Raw genomic sequence first — 14,696 nt, 5'->3', positions numbered from 1 at the left:
TCCTCAAGGAATTTACAGCGGAGGTGGGGAGATGAGTCTATCACACATGAAACAACTAGGGAATAATATGAGTCAATATATTAAGTATACTCAGAAGACAACTTTATATGGAATGAGAAAAGTGGAAGACAAAGTATCAAAGTCTTCATGGAGGTGGGAGAAATGCTACATATAGAAAGATTATTAAGATTTGAATAAGTAGAAGGGCAAGGAAAAAGGGAGATGAGAGACCATTTGTTGAGGTAACTGCCTAAAGCTATAATCTTTTTAAGTTGTATTTTATTGATTCTAAGAAAATAAAGACCTTAAATTCCTAAGATCTTATTTTACATTTTAATGTCTCAGAAACTAGGATGCAGATTCCTATCAATGACATGTCATAGTCTAACTGGCACTGATTTTCTATCATGATGGTACCATCATGGTCCTCAGTGGTTTGTCCTTTGGTTCGTAATATCTTATATGCAAAGATACAGAGAATGTATAAACATCTTATAACCTAAATCATAGAAGCAGTGAAGATCGAACTGATCTTTTGAGTAACACTGTAAGGCTACATGATCCTGGTTTGTGATTTCTTTTTCTTTGATTCCACTACATTCAAACCTGATTTCAGCACCTGTAACAAGGAGGAATGTGCTAGTTATTAGCTTATTGCCTCTCAGTTCCAAATCAACCCTTCATTGGCTGCTTGTGATACTGAAACATTTCTCCCTTGCCAGTTGGCACAACACTGACTCTGTCAATAGAGGACATACGAGGGACCCTGGAGGAGAAGGTTTTTTTTCCTCCTGGTTCTGGTATGTTAATTTTTCCTGCTCCTGTTGCACTGGGCTGGTAGTCAGGACGCCCAGTGAAATTCACTCCAAGCAGCTACCTGCAGAAGAACATTTTACAGGTCCTCCAGCTGGCTCCCTGAAAGTGAATTCTATGGGGTACCCAGCTGGTTTCATAGTCTCTTCCTAGTGACAGAATCCTAGTGATGGCTTCCCGGTAAATTCAATACCATCCTCCTCCCCTGGGAAGCTTCCTGGTAAATATCATTGACACCCCAGCAGACAGTTTTCTTCTTTGGGATTAAAATGGACCCCATACACCGATAGGGAAAACCTGATAGCTATTCTCAATCAGCTTTCTCAGTTAAAGCCCACCAGTGAGAGCCAAGTTAAGTGTGTGTTTGGGTTGGGGTTGGGGTTGTAGGATAAGGAGCAGTATGAGTTGACTAGGAAAAGGAAGAAGTTAATGAAGGGATATATATGCATGATTGTCAAGGTGTTTCTAATGATCTTAAAACAACTAGAAAGCCCTTCTCTCTCAACCTCTGTGCTCAGAGATAAACCTCATTATCAGAGCAATCATTATCTTTCAATCCTGATCCTACACAGAAGCTATCCTGATGCATTCAGATACAGCATAAAAGATCCTTCAACCAATAGCAAGTTTTTTCAGCATGCCAAGAAACATTCAGATGTTTCCAAGAAAAAAACAAACAAACAGGTATTTAACATTGGAGACATAAAACAGTTGCCTGACAGTTGATTTAATGTTTCTTTTTTTTTTTAATCCAGATGTTTTAGTATCTCATACACACTTTCTAACTATTTTGGTGCAATATTTCTTTGTACAGCTTGGCATTTTGAAGGTTGTATTGTTTTAACATTGAAAAGTACAATAAATACGACAGTAAGAAATGATTTTTGTTTCCAACTGAAAAGTATAATGAGCAGATTCATGGCTTTAAAGAGAAAGAAAAGATTAGCACAGGTAAATTACTAACTAAACTTTATTTTAAAAAATCATTTTCCTCCACACTTAGACTTTAACTTTCCCTTGTATTTGCAGATTAGAATGTAAGATAGCTAAACTTCAGCTGAAGGACGTTATAAGGCATTCTAAAGTTTTAGGTTACTTTCATAAAACAGGCCCGTCCTTATTTATCACTTTAAAAATAGTATAGGGATGCCTGGGTGGCTCAGTCGGTTAAGCGGCTGCCTTCGGCTCAGGTCGTGATCCCAGAGTCCTGGAATCGAGTCCCGCATTGGGCTCCCTGCTCCGCGGGAAGCCTGCTTCTCCCTCTCCCACTCCTCCTGCTTGTGTTCCCTCTCTCGCCATCTCTGTCTCTTACAAATAAATAAATAAAATTTTTTAAAAATTTAAAAAATAAAAATAGTATATAAAATAAGTCTAAATTTCCTTAAAATTCTAAACCTCTCCCTGAACGTGAACACTCTTTAATCTTAAAAATAAAATTCTAGCTCTTTTCGTGCCTAGCGCAGCCATGGCTCATGGTCCCAAGAAGCATCTGAAGCGTGTAGCAGCTCCAAAGTATTGGATGCTGGATAAACTGACCAGTGTGTTTGTTCCTTGCCCATCTACTGGTCCCCATAAGCTGAGAGAATGTCTCCCTCTCATGATTTTCCTAAGGAACAGACTTAAGTATGCCCTAACAGGAGATGAAGTAAAGAAGATCTGTATGCAGCGTTTTATTAAGATTGATGGCAAGGTCCGAACTGATATAACCTACCCTGCTGGTTTTATGGATGTCATCAGCATTGACAAGACCGGGGAGAATTTCCATCTGATCTATGACACCAAGGGTTGCTTTGCTGTTCATCGGATTACACCTGAGGAGGCCAAGTATAAGTTGTGCAAAGTGAGAAAGATCTTCGTGGGGACAAAAGGAATCCCTCATCTGGTGATTCATGATGCTTGCACCATCCGCTATCCTGATCCCCTCATCAAGGTGAATGACACCATTCAGATTGATTTGGAAACTGGAAAGATTACTGATTTCATCAAGTTTGATACTGGTAATCTGTGTATGGTGACTGGGAGTGCTAACCTGGGAAGAATTGGTGTGATCACCAATAGAGAGACACCCTAGTTCGTTTGATGTGGTTCATGTGAAAGACGCCAACGGCAACAACTTTTCCACCCGACTCTCCAAAATTTTTGTTATTGGCAAAGGCAACAAACCATGGATTTCTCTTCCCCATGGAAAGGGTATCCACCTCACCATTGCTGAAGAGAGAGACAAGAGACTGGCGGCCAAACAGAACAGCGGGTAAAATGGTCCCTAGGTGACATGATTGGAAGACTTTATACTTTATTAAAGGTCATAAAGCATGAAAAAATAAATAAATAAATAAAAATAAAATTCTATTCAGCATGTTTCCCAGGGCCATGGCCCATCGTGGCCATGGCCCATTGTGGCCATGGGCTCTCCAACCACATGCAGGAGCAGCCTGGAGAGACTTTGACAGCACAAGTCAGCCTATACCTGCAACTGCCACTCACCTTGCCTAGAACAGCTCAGGACATGGGCTGGAAGCTGAGTATCTGAGTCCGGGTGTTTCCATAAACTTCCATGTAGATGCGTGTATTAGAACAACTTTTCGGTTTAGAGCAAAAAAGTAAAATAAAATAAAATTCTATTTTACTCACATTATCCTCCTTCAAATGGATAGTTGACTTAGTCATGAATTGCCTTGCATCTGTCTGACACATTTTTTTTTTTTTTCATTTCCCGGATGAATTTTTTTGTAAATGGAATTTGTGTCAGGATATCATCTCTGGCCCTTTCATATCCTTATTCTCTTTTCTTTCTCTTTATTTCTTGAAGCCAAAGATAGAAGAACTCAAAAAAAGACATAGGAGTTTGAGCAAAAGGCCTGCTTATATTGAACAAGAAGGTATCGTTCAGATAGTCTAAAGATAAACTCAGGATGGTTGTTTTATCCATTCTCGTGGGGGCCATTTTCAGCCCAGAGCCAAGGACAGAGGCAGAGGCTCGAACTCTGGTTTTATTGTTTTCAGTGTGTTTTGGATGCACTAAAGCAGCAAAATGTAGGCTAATCATCCCCAGCTGGAAGTGACTGGAGAAAGGAGTCAAAATCCAGAAATTCATCTTACACACACACACACACACACACACACACCACTTTGTACATATATTCATAAGGTTATTCACATATATAATTCCATTTAAACCTGTATTATATTATCAATCCTGCCAAGGCTGTGATAGAGACATTCCAATGCTCTAAAAACACATATGAGGACAGAGCATCCTCTTCCACCGCTCTCCCTAACAAGAACAATGCTGGTCATTCTCTGAATGTGAGCTATGCAAAGGATGCACCCTACCATCTGGTGCACTTGTTAATGAATATGTTGCCATCACAGAAAAAAACAATGGGAAAGAACCTTAGAGAACACCTAATTCCTCCATGAAAGATGGAAAATGAAAGGTAAATGGGAGTGGATGACTTTCCCAAGGTCTCCCCAGGAAGTCAGTGGCATAGCAAGAAGCAGAATGTCTCTAGTCCCTGGCTCTTTTGTAACACAAAGTACCTTGGCCAACTGGCTTTTAGTTGAAACTAAAAATGTGCTCTATTTTCCTTAAGTAATGTTAATATCATCCAAGCATTTTCTCCTACCTTATTAAGATAAATCTCAAAAAATATTATTTTGTCAAACAATTTAGATTTATTTAGATTTAGATTTCCTGATCACCAATAAGGAAATGATGAGGTGTGCTCATATTCATGAATGGAGGAGGAGGAAAGATGAAATGTGGTCAATGACTTCTGATGGTAAAAAATATGAACAAGCTTGAGATTACAGATGCAGAGTTTCTGGAAAGTCCCAGGACATCGCTTGTCTATTGAAGTAGAAATCCCACTATTAATGTCTCCTTTGAGATATCTAGTCCATGCCACAATCAGAATACTTTCTTATGGGCAGAGAGGTTCACAGGAATCAGGAGGTTCATGAGGTAGCACTATGTGTTACAGCCCTGCACCCTTGAGCAATTAAGAAAGGATAAATACCACCTGTACACAAATATAGCTAAAATAAGGCAGCAGCATGAGGTCATGTCCTAAGTACATTTCACTTACAGATGACTTTAGAAAGGCCTTCCCTCTCCCCCCCAACCCCGCTCCCCCCAATACACAAAAAGACACACACACACACACACACACACTATTGCATTCAATATCTACAACAACAAACAAATCCTTTAACATGTACTAATGTTAGAGAGACTGGCCAACCTAACAAATTGAATACACCCATGAAGCAAGTAGGAATACTTCAGAATTCTCCACTGATACCCAATTCACTACCAGGGACTTAACAATGATCTCAAAGCACATTTGCTGGCACACCCAAACTTCTGTTATGGACTCTTCTTTTGTTCATCCTTTTAGTCTAGATCAGGGTGTGTCAAATATTAGTACCCATAAGAATTATTTGTTATAAACTTTAAAATATATATTATAAATATAAAACTATACTATATACATATATAAAACTATATGGTATACTAAAGTATACCATACTTTATAGAAAAATTTAAGATTTTCAAGGGCAATTTTGACCATGTGCAATTTTTGCCTTACACCTTAGACTTTGAAATCCCTGCTCCAAGTAAAATGAAACTCGATCACCTGAGCAGGTGGAGCCAAGGCTGGAAATGTGAGCCATGACATGGGAGCCTTACCATCCAGGTCGAGGTGTCCACATTTTGCCCATAATGCTGGGGGAATCATGAAGACTGTTGAGCAACCAAGTGACATGGCAAAATGTGTTTAAGAAAATTAATCTGTGGGCGCCTGGGTGGCTCAGTCATTAGGTGTCTGCCTTCGGCTCAGGTCATGATCCCAGGGTCCTGGGGTCCAGTCCCACATAGGGCTCCCTGCTCGGCGGGAGGCCCGCTTCTCCCTCTCCCACTGCCCCTGCTTGTGTTCCTGCTCTCGCTATCTCTCTGTCAAATAAATAAATAAAATCTTTAAAAAAAAAAAAAAGAAAGAAAGAAAATTAATCTGGTGACTTTGGAAGAGAGGTACTGGAAGTGTGAAGTTGAGGGGAAGGCTAGAAGAAGGGTTACCAGTGTGCAGATCATTACAATGGTGTGGGCATGAGATAAAGAGGCCCTAAATGGGGACAGTTGTAGAAATGTACAAGAAGCAAGAAGCATTGCACAGGAAGATCCTGGTATCTGACTGGATATGAATGGAAATACCAATAATGTAGCATAGTTATTAAAAGCAAAGACTTTTCCATTTTACAGATCAGGATCAAATTCCAATCCCACCACCATCTAGCTGTGTGATCACAAACTTTTACTTAAACTCCCTCTGATGATTCACTTTATGTATCAACATCACCAAGCCACTGGTTGTCCAAACACCTGGGTTGTCTATGAGAGTGTCCCTGGGTGAGATTAATACTTGAATCTATAGATTCAGAAAAGAGATTTCTCTCTCCTTAATGGAGGTGTGCCTCATCCAATCAATTGAAGGCCTGAATAGAAGAAAAAGGCCAATAAGAGTGAACTCCCTGCCTGACAGCCTTGAGCTGGAACATTGTGTTTTTCCCAGCCTTCAGATTTGAAATGTAACACCAGCTCTTCTTAGGTGTTCAGCCTGATAATTTTCAGATGAGATCTACACATCAGCTCTCCTGGATCTCCAGCTTACCAGCTGCAGATCTTAGGACCTCAGTCTCCACAGTCACAAAAGCCAATTCCTTAGAATTAATATATTATAGGTTCTTGGTATATATATGTATTATTCCATGTGTGTGTGTGTGTGTGTGTGTGTGTATTTAATTGGCTCTGTTCCTCTACAGAACCTTGGCTAATACACTCACGTAGCTACATTTTCTTTATATGTACAATAGGCTCTATAAATTTACTCACAGTGTTAGTATAAGGATTAAAATGAAGTAAGGTTGGGGAGTCTGGGTGGTGCAGTCAGTTGAGCATCCAACTCTCAGTTTCGGCTCAGGTCATGATCTGAGTTGTAAGATCGAGCCCCACATCAGGCTCCATGCTGAGCACAGAGTCTCCTTGAGTTTCTCTCTCTCCCTCTCTCTCTGCCCCTCCCCCCTGCTTGCACATTCTCTCTCTCTCTCTCTGAAATAAATAAATAAATCTTTTAAAAAATGAAGTAAGGTAGGTTTGTGTGGCATTAAAAAAGTGTTTATGGTGAAAACAGAGCTTTTGAAAAATTAAGCTTGTTGAAGTGATGTAGAGTTACTTTTATCTGTAGGTTTCTTATGCAGTAAACAACTCCTAAGAGTATGTGGGGTTTAGGGGAGAGAAGAGCAAGCCAGATGTGTGACAAGCATTTCCATGAACCATGACTGTGCCCTGAACCATGCTTCGGGTTAATAAGGTCTTCAAGATAATTACAGAAGGATAGGAGGAAATAGCTTGTGATTGTGTAGTTGCGCTACAAAATGAATTGCAGGTGAATCCTGAAGCTGCTGGAAGGTGTACCACAACCTAACAGTGACCTCGGTTCAACAGAGTAGCTGCAGTGCCCCACCTACTGCCATGGATGGACTGTTTCCAAATAACATCCAAAAGAGAAATTAAAAGGACTCTAAGAGTGAAAGCATTCAGGATAGAGAGAGCAAAAAGAATTTTTTAAGTATTTGAACTGAAAACCTCTGAAGCAAGAAAGTTTAATAAGGGTTTTGAGTTTCTGCCTGTGGGAACAATGAATGGGGACCAATATAACTCTTTTCGAAAGTGCAGATTGCCATCATTAAAAAAAGAAGGCATGAGGATATGAATGAGTCAGAATTTGGAGAGAGATTTTCTTAAATGTGACGAGATTATAGACTTAAATTTTGGATTAATGAAATGTTAAGCCAGTGAATAATTTAGCAACACAAGACTTCTTGAATGAGTAGAAAAAGATGATAAATAAAATTGATATTCTAGTATAATATAACCCTTTTGGAGCATTAATAACAATTATACTTTGGGGGGAAGGGGGGTATGGGAGTTGCTGTTGAAAGGATATAAAGTTTCCTTTGTGCAAGATGAATAAATTCTAGAGATCTGCTGGATAACATCATGCCTACACTTAACAATACTGTATTGTGCACTTAAAAGTTTGTCAAGAGGGTAAATCTCATGTTAAGTGTTCTTACAATTAAAAAAATTACACTCATTATGGCAGTGTGGGGAAATAAAACAGGTAATTTTTAAACATCAATTAACTAATTAAATGTAGCAAAATTTTTTCCCAGTCTCAAATCATACCCATGAAAAGCAATAGAACATAGAAGATATTACTTGCAGAAGTTAACAAATGGTGTTTTTTGAATATTACTGAGTGCCCAATACCATCATGATCAGACTACTAAAATAACATTAAATAAAGCGCTACCTTACATTTGTGTGATGCCTCACCATTATCAAATCCCTTTCCTTTTGGCTTTACCCAGGTACCTCAAACCATTAATTGCCCACAGACTCCTTGTTCTCCTAAACTCTGACCTATGCTCCTTCCTGATGACACTTTGTGACGATAGCTACCAATGAGTTTCATCAGCATTGGTTGATGCCAACGTATCCCACAAGCTCTGCTGGTAATTTCAAGATGTTTCTCAAATCAAGCTGTGCAGTGACATGAAAAAAATGCTAATTATATTCTAAAAGGTTCTGCAAGTTCTCAAAGCAAATTTAATCTTAATTTTCAAAACGAATCCATATGCTACGTTCTGGCCTGCCATTGTACTATAAAGGATGAATTGGGGTGGCGATAATGTGAAGAAATGAAAGGGCATCAGGATCACTGAGCAACAGTGCATCACAGGTCTGTGGAAGAGCGCTTCAATCAAGGAGATTCTTTTAAACAGAACTAAAAAAAGATAGGTTTAAAATAGTTTGTTGGGCGCCTGGGTGGCTCAGTTGGTTAAGCGACTGCCTTCGGCTCAGGTCATGATCCTGGAGTCCCTGGATCGAGTCCCGCATTGGGCTCCCTGCTCGGCAGGGAGCCTGCTTCTGCCTCTGACCCTCCCCCCTCTCATGTGCTCTCTCTCTCTCATTCTCTCTGTCTCAAATAAATAAATAAAATCTTTAAAAAATAAAAAAATAAAATAGTTTGTTGAGGGTTGATGGAGGGGAGGTGAGCAGGAGATGGGCTAAATGGGTGATGCAGATTAAGGAGGGCGCTTCTTCGTGAGGAGCACCAGGTGTTGTACGGAAGTGATGAATCACTAAATTCTACTCCAGAAACCACTATTACACCATATGTTAACTAACTAGGATTTAAATAAAAACTTGAAACCTAAATAAATAAATAATAGTTTAAGGCTTATCATCTGTCCATCACTGAACTGGGTGCCATGGAGCTCCCAGAAAAGCCTCTGCCTTCAAGAAATACAATTCCAATTGGGAATATGATGATAACAAAATTAAAGTAGAAAACCAGGAAAGGTAGTACATGGTTATATGATAAACTATGTGGTATTCAAAATTCATACTGTGGATGCTTAGAACGGGGGGAGATCTGTGGGTACGGTAGTACCTTAAGATGTGGGAGACCATCATTTGTAGGGCAGAGGTGGGGAGGGACTCCCTGGTAAAAAGATCAGAGAGTACATCACATAATGCATGCAGAGAGGTGCACAGAAGGTAAGGTCTCCTGGAGGAGAGACTATCTGAATAGAACAGAAATGTCTTCAGAAGGCGAAGATGGTAGCAGATTATGGAGGGTCGCAAAAACCTCACAATTGGTTCAGGCCTGGCCCAACAAGTGGGAAATAGCTGTAGGTTATTAAGTGAGGAAATACCACGATAAAAGCCTTGATAAAAGATACTAAGCCTCACAGAAGATTTTTCAAAGCTCTGAACTGTACTCTTGGTCTAGTCAGAGTCATGGTACAAACTGGATGAAATCACCATATTCTCAAGGCCTGAGAGTAGCTTTCGGGTCAACCACATGTAAGCTTTTGGCATAAAGATAATATTGCTGGAACATCACTGATATAACACATGCTTTGGGTTATTTTTAAGTAAAGAGATGTCTTTGTAGCGCACCCAGGGAAAAGCAAGTCTCCTTATGGTAACACTCTTACCCAGGGATGCCCACTTCTTCACTGGTATCTTGCAAATCAGTGACTCTTGGCCCACTTCAAATCCATTGTCTATTGAAATACTGGCAATGGTTCTTTAACTTGGGAATTTATGGAGACATGTCTCCAACAGGTGGGGAATGACTAAACCCACATAAGGAGAACTAGAAATTATGATGCAGTTATTAAGCACCTTTATATAAACCAAACTGAAAATAATATATAGTAACGTGCAATTCTTCACCAAAAGGGGTGAGTGAAATGGATGCCCAAGGGCACAAAACTGTCTTTTTTTTTTTAATGTTATGTTAGTCACCATACAGTACATAATTAGTTTTTGATGTAGTGTTACAAAACTGTCTTTAGATAGTCTTTATTAATTTTATTGTTAAGAAAACAGAATTTGCCTTCAACATCCACCGCAAAGTCTCTTGGTGGGGAAGGGCTTCTGTTGGACTTTTCATGCTGCTGCAGATTCAGTTTTCTGATTGTCACACTGCTAATCAGCCTGCCTCTTTATTCTGCCTGAACTGCAGCAATTAGGGTTTTCGTGAGCCTTGGTACTGATACCATCTTGGCTTCCTGAAGATGTTTCCATTATATTCCGGTGTTCTCTTCTGCAGGCAGACATCACCTGCTCTACACATCTCTGCATTCATTACTTGATTTACATTGATCCACTTTCCAACCTTCTCTCATTTTGGCTAAAAGAGTAACTTCCAGATTAAAATCCAAACTAAAAAGCAGTCCTCTGGTAAACAGAAACATCAAAATTTTTACTTCATATGTTAATATTATTAAACATTATTTTCTGGTTATAAAAATCAGGATTTTAATGCTCTAACCATTTCATATCCGGTGTAACACAATAAAACTGTTTTGCCCTGTCTTTCAAAGGCACAGATTTGTAGAACGCATGGGGCACTTTGGAGTCAAATATGCAGCAGATCACAGCTGTCTCCTTAGCAACGGACTGATTTACCCATCAAATTGCCATATGGGCTAACAAATGACCCATAATGTCTTTTTCAGGCACTATACAAATTCTAAAAGAGAATGTCAACGGGTCTAGACATTTTAACTGAAAAAGAAAAAGTCCATTTGCCTACACATGCTTATTTATAAAAAGCAGCATCCAGGAATCTCCTTCATTCATTCCTTTATTTATCGGATATTCACTGAGCAACTATTATGTGTGGAGATGTGGCTAAAAATGCCTCTACTGAACATTATATCCTAAGCTAAGAAAGGAGCGGACTCGGAATTATTCCCCTGAAATCACTTATCTCCCTGAACATACACTAAGAAAAAGAAATGATCACTTAAAAAGAGTAACTCAGGGGCACCTGGGTGGCTCAGTCAGTTGAGCCTCTGACTCTTGGGTCCTGGTCTCAGAGTTGTGGGGCTCTGCGTTGGCAAGGTGTCTTCTTTGGGATTCTCTCCCTCTGCCCCTCCCCCCCCCACTTGCGCATGCTCGCTCTCTCACTCTCTCGCTCTCTCTCTGAAATAGATAAATAAATCTTTAAAAAAAAAAGAGTAAATGACATACAGAGGGAATCAATTACAAAAAGTGCACATCAGTGAAAAAAAGGGAAACGGTGAAAGAGAGGAGGCCATCCTGTTCTTGAAGCTACCACTGGTCTACAACTTTACTTTTTAGAGCTGACGTTTTCCATGTGACCAAGGACAAACTCTCACAGTTATAAGCAATATGACGATACTAAGATGCCAACATAGGAAAATTGCGTTTGAAGACATGGTAAGGAAAAATGGAAATCCTTGTGGCATATGTAAATTTCATAGTCTCCTCTGTTTAACAACGCAGGCACTTAAAGTTTTGATTTCATTTTTGGCATCATAAACAAGTTGCTCTTGAAGCTCTCAATTGTTAATTGGTCCACTTTAAAATGAAGTTATGCTCTGTTCCTTAAGGCTGGCTCTCTACTTGAAATGCATTAGTATTCATTTTTAAATGTTTAATCACATAAAATTTTAGTTCAAACTCAGTAATTTAGCCTGGAAAGTTTCTAGTTGATGAAAATGTCAAATGCAAAAAGATAGGAATGTTTAATTAGTTAAGTACCTTAAGTTTTTGACAAATACTGAGTGGACTTGTTGAACGCTTGCTTCCAGAACTCAAGAGTTTTATTAAAAATAGAAACAGAGAAAATCAGCCTCGCTGGATCTATAGTCCCCATGGGCTAGGCCAAGCCTCCACATTCCTTATGTCTCATTCTGAGTCTGTTCTTCCTGAAGGGAAGGGTCACTCCTTTATTCTGTTTGCTTTTACTGACAATATATTTTTAAAACAACAGAAAAACAAACAAAAAACAAGAGAACTGAAGAAAGCATGAGTGTTAGAGGTAGCTGAGCGCATGACTCTAAATTAACTTATTTTCACTCTTTTGGTCTATGTTCCTTCATCAGCAAAAATAGGAGATTGAATTAAATGACCTTTTAGATGCTTTCAGCTTATTCATTCAATGAATTCATCTTGTGAGTTTGTCTGACTGACTTCCCCCCTCTCTCCCTCCCTCCTGCCTCTTGCCTGCCCTTCTTTCCTTCCTTCCTTCCTCCCTTCCTCCCTTCTTTCCTTTCTTCCTTCCTATGGGAAATACTTTGGAGAAAAAGTACATCAATTGATTTTTTTCTTATCATTTTTATAACAGCTTTATTGCAATATATTCTTATACAATTAACTCATTCATCAATTGATTTTCAACCATAGGTATTTTTTTAAGTTAGCAATGAAAAAATATTCCACACCTTCAGCATGGTGCTTTTCAAGATGCTTGTAGTCCTCTAGCAAAATGATATGAAACCAGAAGCCATCTTGGTACCCATAAAAAGGCAGCAAAATGTAGTGACATTATGATTCTATGTTTGGGTTGAGTTGAATCCAACTCAGAACTCTCTCTTAATAGCCAAACACATATTTCCTGAATATTCAGAAACCTTAAATTCAATCTCTCAAAAACTTAATTCTTCAACAACATCACTTCAAAACTAGTTTCTTTCCCTGCACCACTAACACCCATCTTGGTTCATGGTACCTTTATCCAATTAATTTTATGCACTGGGGGGCAAGTACGCATGCTTGAGGGGTGCTCTTCCTTTGACACCCACTCTGATTCAGTCAATAACGGACTCAACCACTATCTAAACAAATCTTTAATCTTCACCTCTTTCATAGATTTAATTAGTTGCATTTATCATCTTGCATCAAGGTATTTGTTTTTAAGTTCCGTGTGTGTGTGTGTGTGTGTGTGTGTGTTTATCCTTGTTAAATTCAAGTACCCATGAAATCTAGGTGTGTGTCTCTTAAGTTTATGTCCTGAGCACCTTGCATAATACTTGGCACATAATGGCTGCTCAGTAAGTTGAGTTCCACTCTTAATAGCTAGTTGATGAACTAAGGTTTACTAACTCTTTGTGAGTTTATACTTCCTAAAATGAGTTTTAAACTTTTTGAAGCTTTAAAGATAGAGCTTAAAATTCCAGAATGATGGGATACTCACATTTACGCTACCTCTAACATGTATTATTTTCTACATTTGAATAATCTGTCCCTCACCAATTACTCATCCTTTAATTCAGTCTCTGTAACTATGTCCCCAAGTTATGACTGTATTATTTTCCATCTGTTGGAAACAGAGCCACCCTAGGAGCAAATGGACATCATCCCCTGTGAAAGAGTGCCTTTATCCCAGTTAAAATCCTACAAACGTGTGTTCTCTACTTGCCAGGAAAACAAGTTATGTGTAAAGTTCTTCTGAGGCTCCCTCTTCCCACAGAATAGCCCCTACAGGAGGTGAGAGAATGCAGGAACATGTGGCATTATGCTTGGAATGTTTCTCTGCCTAATTGGCCTGAATTTATGAGTACATAATAACCCTCTCTATCCACTTTCAAATCCAAGCAGCAGTATAAAATAAGGCTGAGTAATATTCAGGCTGCTTTGTTTTATGGGGATTTTTACAGCATGAGCATGTTGCACACAAATGCATGGGGTATGCACAGATGTTTGCATTCATTTATGCTTCTCAGGGAAGCAGCAACGATATGATTGCAGTTTGGACGATATCATTAAGAATTACACTTGGACTCACTTTGTTACATTAAAAGGAAATGTGTTTCTTCCCACTTCCAATTTGTTTTAAAAGTCAAGATCTAAGTTGGCCAAGAGGTGACCATCTCTTCCTTTCCAAGCTCTTTTTCTAAATCGTTACTGTATTTGCTTTTACATTCTGGTCTCTAGGTTTCTCTGCTGTTTTGTATTTTAAATAGCTAATCAGCTCCAGGAGCAGAACATTACTGCTGTTCGGGGCCTGCTATTTTTCTCCTTACTGTCTGGTTACTTGAATTAATGCTATAATATCTTGGATGCCGTTACATTATGCTAGAACAATCTATCCTCTGCTGTGAGGACCAGCAGAGAACAGTTTTTAAGTAATATTGTACTTTCCTGATTCAATAAGTGGGTAATTTGTTCCAGTGAGCAAACTTGGATGACTCTTCTATTATAAAAATAAATGGAAAAAGATACTCACCTGGCTTTTCAGGGCTTTACTATGAGGTTTGTTTGATATTTTAAAAGATATTAAGAAAGGTAAGGAGGTAAAAACTCTGGAAAATAATGCAGGAGTCCCTGATGACATCTCAGGTGGTAAAGGGTTTGGTTATTCTACTTTGTGATCTGCTGGGCTCCTCGTGGTAGATTCTTTGACACACCAACATTCAGCATGAGCCAGAAAGAATCAGAGCCCACCTAATGTGACCATTCTTACCGAAATCATTTTCAGATAGGAGGGCCTTGT

General features: G+C 39.1%; 1 protein-coding gene and 1 non-coding gene across 2 annotated transcripts; both read left to right on the top strand.

The window, feature by feature from the left end:
- Nucleotides 1-2,261: 2,261 nt before the first annotated feature.
- LOC110577114 (40S ribosomal protein S4, X isoform-like) lies at nucleotides 2,262-3,068 on the top strand. Its single transcript, XM_021686367.2, is given in 2 exon segments — nucleotides 2,262-2,868; nucleotides 2,870-3,068. Coding segments are annotated over 2 exon segments (789 nt in total). The 5' UTR covers nucleotides 2,262-2,278.
- A 96-nt stretch (nucleotides 3,069-3,164) lies between these two features.
- Nucleotides 3,165-3,310, top strand: LOC123326687. Its single transcript, XR_006541256.1, has one exon. It is a non-coding gene; the product is annotated as a small nucleolar RNA SNORA44 (small nucleolar RNA).
- Nucleotides 3,311-14,696: the final 11,386 nt, after the last annotated feature.

This window comes from Neomonachus schauinslandi, chromosome 14 (genome assembly GCF_002201575.2).
Source record: "Neomonachus schauinslandi chromosome 14, ASM220157v2, whole genome shotgun sequence".
NCBI lineage: Eukaryota > Metazoa > Chordata > Mammalia > Carnivora > Phocidae > Neomonachus > Neomonachus schauinslandi.
This window is presented reverse-complemented; position numbering and strand designations above follow the sequence as displayed.